The following is a 12036-nucleotide window of genomic DNA, read 5'->3' as shown; positions in this document are numbered from 1 at the left end:
GCAGCGGCTGCATTTCCGATGGAGGCGGAAATGTTGTAGGCCCGTGTGCTCAGATTTGGGTGCACGTAAAAGAACCCCAGGTGGTCGAAATTTCCGGAGCCCTCCACTACGGCGTCTCTCATAATCAAATGGTGGTTTCGGGACGTTAAACCTCACATATCAATCATTACCGCAGAATTCCACCAATCTCTGCAAATCTTCCTTGCTGTCGGCCATTAGAACTTCTTTAGCAGACAAAACGGCATCTGTCGGCGTGGCGCAGTAATTATTGTGCTCAGTTCGAAACTTGGAGGTGTCAGGTTCGATCCCACGCTGGCGCAGCTTTTTTTTTACGGGGTGCTTGATACATTATTTTATACAATACTGTTTATTATTTCTTTATTGGCAGCTTGTCACGGTGGTTCTGACGGTCGCTCCACCATTGCCGGCTGGAGCGCGCCATCCACCATACGCTCCACCATATGCCACCATACACCATGTGCCATGCCACCAACGTTTCCACTGCCATAATCCACCAAAATAGTGGACGTTTTTTCAATTGGGATATATATATATATATATATATATATATATATATATATATAATTTACGTCACCATGGTGGTCTAGTCATTACGCTCCCCGGCTGCTGACTGCAATTTAGCAAGCTTGGTCGCGTGATAGAGGGTCACTTCAATGCCCGTTACAGAACCGAAGTAGGTTTAATTTCAGGAGCCCTTCACTACAATGTTTTGTATTTTAATATATTGTGGTTTAGGGACTGAACAATCCTAATATTTTCATTGTACAGGTTATTTTCCGTGAGTTTTCAATAAATAAATACAACGGCTTAGCGTGTGCTTCGCGATTTGACGAGAATTTTGATTTATAGAGTGTCAGTAGCCACAAGATATTTACAATGGGTTCTAGAATTGTCGCTCTTCCAGCTTATCCTAAGGCTGTGCTGTAATATTCGCACAGGCCAGGGGCTCTTGTTGTAGGGTTAAATTTCCGACAGTTTTTTTCGGTGAAATAACAAACAAATCAAAGCGCAGTTAAGGGATACGCAGCGATTATATATCATGAATAACTACATGCATAATAAATAAACAATGCAGGCAGGCTGACTTCTGTAAAGTGGTTTTCTTCGCTATCATTAATATTTTGGCCCATTAAAATAGAACGTGCTAGTTGAAGTAACATTGGTGGTTGCTGCATCAGTGAAAATCCCAGCCACAACTGGCTCATACGTTTGCAAGAGTGATGGCAGTTGAAGCGAAATGCTAGAGATAATATACCAGTGTATCTTGCATGTGCGAGCAAGTGTGTGAAAAATTGAGACAGATCCCACGAAATGCGAAAATTGATTTCATACGAAAGTATTAGAAAGTAGAAACCGACGCCACGCTTCTCGCTTTGAGCCAAGCGTTACGCTGTACATAGATGTCATTGTGTCAATCGAGTATAGCTGCGCGGCACGTCGCCCGCACCAACCTGTAAAGGGCGGCTCAGAGTCCGACTTACTATCAGCACTGCAGCACAAACGTCATTTTAATCGCAACAATGTCCACACTACGGTGTGATAGCGTGCATATCAAAAGCAGCGGCCATTGGTGTACTTCAACAACATTTGACAGTAACATGCAGACTCATAGATGTTATGTTTATTGCGTTTTCGTTAAAGCGCATTGCTAATACTACAACTATAATCGGCATTTCCTCAACATGACGCTTGTAGAGGAGCTTTTAAAGAGACATGAGTCCTAAGAAGTAGGCGAGTACTACTAAAGAACGCTTCATATTTACCATACCGAATTCTTTGTTTTTGTTGCGTTCCCAGTTAGACTCTCAGATAAAACCCTCCTGTCATATTTCGTGCTTATTGGTCGCTATTTCGTGTACTAAAGTGGACCGATCTTGGATCTGTCGAGCTGCTGATGGCGTTAAAGTGAACATGTTGTTCTGAATATAAACGAAAAACACAGTCAAGGATGAAGTTTTTCTTGTCATGTCAGACGTCATAAGGCCTCTTTCAAACTGCTCCATAAAGTGAGATTTTATTTCATTTTGTCTTGTGTAGTGGAAGTCTTGTTTTTTGTTAGATAAAGTACCGTTGATAGCCAGGAAAAATGCTTCTTTTGTCACGTGTTTACGTTATATACAACTACTTTTGATTTTTTGCACATAAACATACCCTCCGGCGCCGGTACATTCTTTATGATAGTGGTGTTGATTGTTCAGAGTAAATCGCAGTGGATGGCTTCATGGTTTGTTAGGGTAGCAGCTACCAATTAAAAATAGGTTACACACACACACACAAACACACACACACACACACACACACACACACGCACGCACGCACACGCACACACACACACACACACACACACACACACACACACACACACACACACGCGCAAGCACGCACGCACATCGTAAGGCGCAGCACACAATGGCAGGATTTGAGGACGCTCTGTCTGCTCGGGAATCAAGAGCCAGCAAGAAGTAATTGAAGAAGAGTGAAATGGTGAAATAAAGCCTCCGAAGAAAACGTCAAGCACTTAAGCTTTGTATTCAAAAGCGTCGAACTGAACACATTTGTTGCTACTGCCATCGCTATCGTCGTCGTCATCATCGTCATCATAATCATCAAGATCATTATCTCGGACTATGATTGTCATTATCGTCACCTCTGCTGGTTTGCTTGTTGCTGCTGTCTTGAATAGCTAGTGCACAGAAAAGCGCTTTTATTAGGATTAGTCCTATACTGACATGCGTACTTGCATACCGAGACTATAAGCACTTTTTTATTCGTCAAAAAGACTAACCAAGCGGATGCAGCAAACGTGTGAAAGGCAGACCCAAAGCCTTGCTTGAGCAAGAAGGCGTTCGGAATTCCCGCGAATTACATAAAAGCCCGTGGACAACAGGAGCGTCTACCGGCAGGTGTGTACAGCCAAGGTCACGGTGGTTTAGAGTGCGCGAGCAAGCGATTTTTTTTCCTCGGCGGGGCGACACCTTGGGGAAGTTTGCGGTTCTGACGTGGTTTGCGCGTGCTCTTGACGCACCTCGTCAGAGTGCGAGAATGCCTTAAGGTGTCGCCCAGCAGAGTGGAAACCGGCGGCTTGCGTGCTCTACGCAAACGTAGCCGTAGCTTTACACTTCGCAAGACACATTGTCGCCTGTGTTGTCACATAAATTTTGTGTTTGCCCCGTAATTACATTATGATGAGGGGCGGTGAGAGGACAATTGCTTTGTGGCAAAAAAAAAAGAAGCGAACCTTCGAGCAATGACCATTTCGCTAGAGATTTCGCGCTGGAACAGTCAGAAAGGGTTCAATTGTCTGTATTAGAGGCTCTACCGAGATCTCTGACACCGCCTTCAGATGCTGGCAAGCAGTTCTTGATATTTTGTTGCTTAACTGTGCAGTTCACCAAACTTCACTACCACAGAAACAGAAATCGAACGCAGCAAAGGTGGACGTGGAGAAAAAGTCGGCTGGCCTGCCTATGATCCTGTGCATCAAAAGTACCTCACTCTAGGAAAGCGTCACTTTGAAACGATCTCCTTGAATTGCCCATCGCTCGACAGTTTTACGCGCAATCATCGCTCACGACAACGCATGAAAATTTCTTCTTCGTACAACGTTGCTTTCCAAATTGCTGTTATAATCAAATAATATTGCCATAACATCACGTTGCTTCTAACTTCAATTCAGATGACTAGTACCATGGTACAATGCTCTTTGCCCAAGGCGAGCGCAAGGCTTGCTATCAGGGGCGAGGGGGCAGAGGTTAATCTCAATCCTTCCTTCCAGCTTAGTCAGTCTACTGTGTAGATTTTGCGCCACCCTACTATGTAACTAGAGGAGGGGGTAGATACATCAACACTAGAGTCATGTCCAAAAGAGTACAAAGGAATAATAAGCGAACTTGGAGGGAAAAGGCCTTCAAGAACGAAGCACTACTTCAGCTGATATGAATGCCAGCAATAGATACTTTTGAGGAAGAACGGAACTCATTGTATGCATTGTACAGTCACTGCTAGGTTTTGAAATGTCGATAATAATGAACAAGACTGATCTCTAAACAAGCATTAAAGTATATATAACTTAGATATAAATGTTTAGAACCTCTTAGTTCCAGAGTTGCTTTCTTCATAAGAAAAAATAAATGACGAGGCGTAAAATACTTTTAAAAGAGTATTTAGGTTTGTGCAGCACCGCATTCCCTTCATAAATAAACCTGCGCGCATGCTGTTTATCCTGTTTCCTGAGACTTTTCGGGAGTGCTCGAATTTCATTACCACTAGTTACGCATATTGTACCAATACGCTCAAGTGGGTGCTGCATGTGCATACATCGTGCCTCGAGAATTTGAAATTTGAAGCGTCATTGAATGTCAGTTTTCGCACGTGGGCGTAGAAAACCCAAGGGAAGTTCAACTAGAAATTCACTGGCGCTCATTGTTAGCTGGGCCGTCAACCGCAACTTCGGGTAAGGGAAGCGTGAAAGTGCTTATGCATTACTACTTTTTTTTAAACATACGCTCGAACAATAAATTTCCTTCGATTGTCTGTGCGTCTGTGTTCACGCGTGGCAGTCTAGGAGTAGGTTAAAATTTGATCTGCCTAAAGAAGTTGTGAGTTTGCAGCAATAAACTTTGGAAGCGTGGGCTTCTCCACGAGTTGCTAGATAGCGTTAGGATCATATTTCGCAAGTTCGTCAGCCGAGTGTAGAACAAACAGAAAGGGTGATGCTGAATGCTGGCTTTAAAGAGAGAAAATCACCCAGTACATGAATTGAATTGACCTGACTGAGGAAATAACTTTGCATTGTATTGGATGGAATAAACACCGTCTTTCTCGTGAAATGCGGATTTATACTATGATTTTTCCCCTAAAACACAAAAACACTCTTGGCACCCAGGTAGCAAACAAGTGAAGACCCCTAAGCTCCGTGTCACGTCACCATTTACACTTGTACGTTGTTATATGTCATTGCTTTTTCTTTTAATATCAGTGCACTGCTTTTGTTATAATTTTAAAACTCTGAACAAAACCTGCTGATAGGCCTTTTTTTGAGAGTGGCAAAAACAGTGACGTCACTTTCGCTTCACGTATGATCCGATGCTCATGATGGGCAGCATGTGCTTTGTTGACCCGAGGATCTAGAAACACCTGCCTAGAAGTTGGAGAAGGATGGAGAGTAAGTCGTGACATCCGTGATGATATAGGTATTGCTGGAGATAATCACAAAAGTAATGAGTACCTTTCTCGCAATTCGGTAAATAAACGTAGTGCGATAACAAGCTTCGAAAAAATTCATTTTAAGTGCTTTTCATCTTCGAAAACGGTTGAAAACATCAGCTTGACAGCAGTTAACCACAGTTGTTGCATTAACCCGTATGGAAGAAGAAGCTCAACCGCAATGAGGAGTTCGCGAAAAGCACTATCAGTTCTGCTATTGTTTTGCAGCTGGAGTAGTTACTCAAAAGTTTTAGTGGCTACTTGCTACAAACATTTTTGTGTACAAATTGCCCATGACCCCTACTGCATGAGAATTTTCTTTGGAGTCTTAAGAAACTGGGCAGAAAAAAAGTTGTGGCCCGTTCCTTTAAATTCAAAACTATTACATAGAACTTGTTAAGTGGCATGCAAGAAAACGTGCGTTTTCAAAAAAGAAAGGAGAACCCCAAGTTTTGATAACACGTATTTTACGAGGTGACAATGAATGTGTTTGGTAGCTTGGGATGCGATAAGAAGCATGCATAGATGAAAAAAATGTAGCTGATTCCTCTTTCTAGGAATCGGTAAAACACAAAGGTGACATGAGGTTTTACATAGGTAGTTGAGCGTTTATTGCGCATTGGTGAAAGAATGAGTGCTAAAAGAACAAATTACAATATTCAGCAAGGAAAGGCAAGCAGATGGAAACTTACTGCGCGCACATCAAACCGAAAGCACGCAAGGAGCATATACAAGACCAGCACGCGATAACAACTGTACCAGCTCGACACTTAAAGCACGCTGTTCAAACAGAAATAAAGACGGAAAAAACGAACGCACAAGTATATTTTTGCACAAGGCAAGCGCCAACAACTCTCATAATTATTACTTTTTCGTGTATGAGCAGCGTGCTCCTTTCGTAAACGCTGCCGCGGCAGCGAGTGAAGTGACCTTCGTGCTTTGCTTAACCACTGTAACTTCAAAGCAAACTTGCAGAGAAAGCACCAGAAGTACAAACTTGGGTACAAACCGCACAAATCCTGAGATAAGCGCACGCGCACGTGAGTGATGTGCGCGGCAACGACCTTTAGAGTGCGCTTGCCCTACGTGCTCTTCTCACGGCTACTCGCTGCTGATGACGAACACGCGCTCAAGTTACTGAGCTCTCAGATCTGCCTACAATGCATGTTGTATAAAAATAGTTGGCCGTTAGCAATGGATCGCTCTGTCGTTTAGTGAGTTGTGCCGTGTGCTGGAACGCGTGAAGTAGATGGTTCGACAGCTTTCGATGGAACATTTTCTTGTCGTTTTTTTTATCTGCTAGTATATTTTACATCATGTTTATGACAGAAATACGTCAGCGGACCCATGATGAACCCCGGCATAAAACACTTTTGTTTCAAAAATTTGGCCAACCAGCCTTTCTGTAAGTCGTCGTCATCATCGTCTTTCAGATGATTGAGCTTCAGTTTAACTATACAGTATAATATTATGGAAAGTAAGGCGAGTTGGCTTGAGAAAATTCTTGGAAACATTTCGGCACGCAGACAATAGATGATGTTTGCAATGTCTTTCTTGCGTGATTTCATTCCCGAACTATGCTGTCTCACCACTACTACTTTGTGTATTTGAATAAATTAGAAATACTAAAGATGCTTGGTCTTTGAATGCCTTGTGCCTCAGTCAATTACTACCACTCCGTTGTAGAGATCAGCGTTTAAATGAGCGAGAGCTCGTAGCGAAAGAGCATTCTCTACATGGCGAACAAGATGTACTCAGAAAATTCGACGCAACGTTCAACAAGCTCGATGGCCCCCATGGTGTTTCTGTTTGAGCTTTAGAATAATCATCGCAACATTACTGTTTTCACTTTCGGAAGTTCATCAGCATGCAAACTAAGCAATTTTCGGTGTGAAGAAAGGCGTTACTTCATAGTGGGCGTGGAAAGAATAACGCAAGTAATAATAAATGAGGCGATGGTGTTGGTGATTATGATGGTGCTGTTACAAAGTGGCTGCACGTAAGTGTAGAGACATGACCTCCATGAATAGTTTTAGTTTTTGGTGTACGCAAGAAGTGTTTAGTTTTTTTTATGGAATGTTCGCTGCATATCCCATTAAAGCAACGAAATTGTGGACACCGAACCAGGGTTGGGGCACGCAGGCACCAAACCCAAGGTGCGGGACCACTACCACGCGCACCGGCTGTCGGTGTGGACGCAGCTGATTCCGAAGCTGCACCGCGCGGGTGGCGGGGACGTGCCCCGCTCCCACCACTTGCTAGAAGACTTTGATGACGCAGCCTCGTACGACGGCGTGGTGCGCGAGGTGCCGCCTCCGCCCCCTTCCATGTCGCCTTCACCCACGCCCTCCCTGCCACACTCCACCATCGACTCGAACTCGGGCGGTGGCGGGCCGCTCACCACCAGTGGAGGAGCGCGCGCTGGGAAAGGGGCACAGGTACGACCTATTGTTTTTAGTCTGTCATGTTAGCAATATTCTAATTGCAACGGACATCAAATTGCCACGCTGACCACAGCCAATAAATATAGACAGCTCTATTTAGTTCGTAAACTTGGCAATGTCTGTAGATACAGTATTAGCGCTTCCTTTGATAGCACTAGCAAAGCTAATAGTGACCTGTTTGAGTATTTTTTTTTGAAAAGGGACATGTTGACACCCATGACAGCGTCCGAAAAAATGATAATATTACTGTGAGTTAGCCATTACGTCACAGTCAATGTCGAACTCAGGTTAAAAAAATTGTCGACTTACCTCCCTGCTTCGCTGCAAAGAACGTCGAGAGACGATAGTGTTCTGCCTGGAGGCGCCACGCGAGAAATGGTACCACCTGGCAATAATGTGAAGACACGAAAGTTTTTTTTTTAATGAGCGAGTCACTGGTAGGTGGCTGCACCAGGTCGTTTTAGTGAAGACCCCGGAATTTTCCACGAAGAATAGAAAACACCCGTTCTTTTTTTGTTCATAGGATCACATTGTCAACGCGGCGTAATATATATAGGCACTTCGATCTTAAGAATAACGTAGCTATGCATTTCCTAAACACAAAGAGACACTGCCTAACACTTACGTATCGATATAGCGCCTCAAATATACTTAATATTTGCTTTTTGATTAACAGAGTTCACAAGTATGAACGCCACCACCAGATCAAGATAGGTGGGAAAGAGCTTGAACTTTCGCCGGGTGACTCAATTACTGGACAGACCCCAAGAGATAGACCAAAATTTCTGCATTGATGTATAACGTATGCATGTGGTAGGTAGGGGAGGGTTAGGGGAAGACAGAAGGTTAGGTGGGCAGATGCGATTAAGAAGTTTGCGGGTATATATTCACAGCAGCAAGCACAGGACCGGGTTAACTGGGCGAACATGGGAGAGGCCTTTGTCCTGCAGTGGACGTAGTCAGGCTGCTGCTGCTGCTGCTGATAATGATGATGTATAACAACAAAAGCTATCGTCTTTATTATAACGTGTTTGTTGGTCATAGGTATAAAAGAGGTGTGTCCGTGGTTAGTTTCTCCAGTTGTCGCAACTGGCGTTGTCAATCACGTACACTTTTCTGTCTACTTATAAACACAAATCATACGAAGTCTATGGACCTAATAATCTTTTCTAATAACTGCAGAGCCGTTGTAGCTTATCGTTTGTCAGTAGAGCGTGGATGCAAAAAAGAAAAACGTTTGCTAGCAACCATTTTGCAAAGCTGTGCTTGTCTTCTAAGAGAGAGAGACAGAGCGATTGGTTTGCTATAGGCGATATAACGAGAGAAACATAGAGGAAAAAAAGGGAATGCAAGGAAGTGAGAAATGTAGATAAAAAGAAAAAAAAGGACGTGGAAATAGAAAGAAGGAGAAAGAAAGAAAGCATATCAGTGCCCTGTGTGGAATAGCATACCAAGGAGATCGAAAAGAGAAGTGCGAGTGAGGAATGGGAAGAGAGAAATACAGGGTGGGGCATAACATACCTATGTAGAGTGCATCAAAGTGTGAGAAAGATAAGAGTGAGAAAACGTGATAAGCGGGTAAAAAAGAGGGTAAAAACAGTAGCTTCGCTAGTGGCACCACTGTTTCGTAGCTTCCTGAAATGTATTATCATGTAAGGTATATTGAAGTACGTGATAGCACCAGCCAGATACCGGGCTACGGTATATTAGTAGCGATATGATATGAGCTTTTATAATTCTAGATAAGTGTTTTACCACAGATATATTTTTGTGGTGCTGCGAGTTTTTTTGTGTGTGTACAAATTTAAAGTGCATGAAAGGTGCTTGCATACACTTAGTAGTCGAAATTCACATGGTTAGCGAAATAACATGTACTTGCACTGCGCTTGTGTGGTTAACCGTTTGTGTCAAAATATCACAACAACATCTCGGCTACTAAAGTTTAAGCCTAGGGTACACAAGTTTCCGCAAACGTTTTGAACTTAGCGGCCCTTCTTATTACAATCAATTCTGGATGATGTTTGTGTTTCGAGTGTTACGTTTTCGATACAATAGTTCAAGTAGCACTTACTATTTTATAAGTTGTACCATTCACCTTCTTAAATATCACCAATATATGTGGGCGTCTCATTGCTTCAAGAGCTAAGTGGTGTATTTATTTTGTAGAACTTATGATGTAAAACGAAATGTGTTTGCACACAGGCATTACTTCAAAGCCTTTTCGGACTCGAATAGCATTGTTTTTGTTTAACGATCACCCGATATCTGAGGAGTATTCTTATTTCACATACAATCCAAGAAACTTTGTTGGAGTTATTGCGGCAAAATATTTGTTTCTTGAACGTTATCCACAGACGCAATATTTATTATTTCTTATGTTATACTACGCATGATGTCTGTATTTCAAGACACACTCGAACCTATTGCGTCAACATAAACACACTATTAGGAAGAGCAACCGAGGGATCGAAGTCAAGATATTCAGTGCATTTCACTTTAAACTAGCTACACCGTGTGATTTTAAGCGTGATGGAAAGTGTCAAACTGGGTCGATACTCGCGACCATTTAGGATGGCGGCCGTGGCGGCGTCACGACACCCGGTGACCCCAGCCAAACGGAGGCCATGGCCATGCCCCACGGTGGCTACTCTACGGCGCTGGGCGTCACCATCGCTGTGGGATGTTCGCTTCTCATCCTCAACGTGCTCATCTTCGCCGGCGTCTACTACCAGCGGGACAAGGCGGGCCGGGCCTCCGACAAGGCAAAGAAGAGGCCGTTCGAGGTGTGTCAAATTACTCCGGTAATACGTCCGCTCTATATACAAGTATTTAAATGTTACCGAGTTACAGTAAACAGCACTTCTTATGGTCACTTTTATATTCATATTGACTGTTTGAACGAAAGAAAACATACGCAAGGCATTGAGTAGCAGCAAGCTAAGTGTGCGAAACAGTGTACGTGGTGCATTTGCTGTAATGGCAGCGATGGAGAACTTGCCAGCATAATCTTGATCCTTCTTGAAAACAAAAATGAAGCAATACATAGATGTAGCTGTTTGTATATTGTTATTCTTCACGCTAGACAGTACAATGTGTGTGGTTTCGTTGTACTAACATATGGCACAATACCTTTACTAGACAAAAATTTGTTAACTTGATGTCGTGGTCTGACCAGTTTATATTGGCTATTTATATTTCTTTGTAAAAAAACATACTAGAATGAACCCACTTGAGATTCCACTAGAACTGAACTACGGCACCTGATTGTGGCTTAGACAAGAAGGTTTTTTGTTGTTTTATTTGTTTGGTGTTCACTTCTGCCATTTGTAGTCAGTGCTAAGACAACAGGTGCACTTTTCAATAGCTGGCGAATGTATTTATTGCTGAAATACTATTATTTTGGAAGTTTACCGTCCTGAAACTATTATATGATCATCGGAGACGCCTAGTGAAAAGCTCCGGAAATTTTGATCCTCTGGCGATCTTAAACGTGCGCTTAAATGGCACAGTACACGGGTCTTTGCCATATTACCTCCACCGAAATGCGACCGCCATGACTGGGATCGAACCAGCGAGCTTTTAGTCCGCAGCCGAGCACCGTACCGCTGCATCGCCGCTGCCGACAGTATGTAATTCCGAAACGATGTTCCTTATTGTGCATATATGCGAAAGTATACATGTATGCTAGGCATTGGGCTTATAATGTCACTCTCTATTATACTATTGCAGCCTCCGCGCCTGGGCGACGAGCTGGGTCGTGGTTCTCCGCCGTCGCAGCCGGCCTCCATCCTGGCCGGCAGTGGAACGCTCAAGCGACCACCTCCGGCGTCTCCTTGCGCTGGAGGATGCGAGCACCTGGACTACCAGAGCACGCCCGCGGTCGTCACCGGCTGTATAGCCGTCGCGCCACCCAAGGTCCGTGTCCCTATTCCCACTATGTGTTACCAAGAAGTGCCTAATTGTTTCTGTCCTTGCAAATATTTTATGTAGTAAATCCTAAGTACATTTTTTCTTGCTAAGGTGATGAGTTTTAAATGATCGATGCATGTGGCCAGTGTGGATCAGGCGCATTCCTTTTAAGGCACACATCAACATGCGCTTCGACACATTGATTAGTTCCACACCTAATTAAGTTATTCTAGCGCTTGACGCACTTCTGACAGAGTGTCACAAAATTACCAGTATTGCATTTGCATTTACAATAATACAGGAGAGGCAACTTTTAATGAATTGTTTTATATTATTACATTGTTCGTATTTGTTTTTACTTTAAGTATTATTTTGTACTAGTTTCAAGAAGGAGATTCGCTCACTTTTCCTCTATGTTGTTTTCGCGAGTTTTAGTTTAGCTTCCCCACAGACATCA

General features: G+C 43.2%; 1 protein-coding gene across 1 annotated transcript in view; it reads left to right on the top strand.

Moving 5' to 3' along the window:
* The window catches only part of LOC119178533 (neuroligin-4, X-linked), an 82428-nt gene that overhangs the window by 51752 nt on the left and 18640 nt on the right, over window positions 1-12036 (top strand). The window contains 4 exon segments of the mRNA XM_075867983.1: window positions 3409-3527; window positions 7369-7664; window positions 10241-10453; window positions 11400-11585. Coding sequence (XP_075724098.1) covers window positions 3409-3527; window positions 7369-7664; window positions 10241-10453; window positions 11400-11585 — 814 coding nt within the window.

Source organism: Rhipicephalus microplus, chromosome 1, assembly GCF_043290135.1.
Source record: "Rhipicephalus microplus isolate Deutch F79 chromosome 1, USDA_Rmic, whole genome shotgun sequence".
Lineage (NCBI taxonomy): Eukaryota > Metazoa > Arthropoda > Arachnida > Ixodida > Ixodidae > Rhipicephalus > Rhipicephalus microplus.
This window is presented reverse-complemented; position numbering and strand designations above follow the sequence as displayed.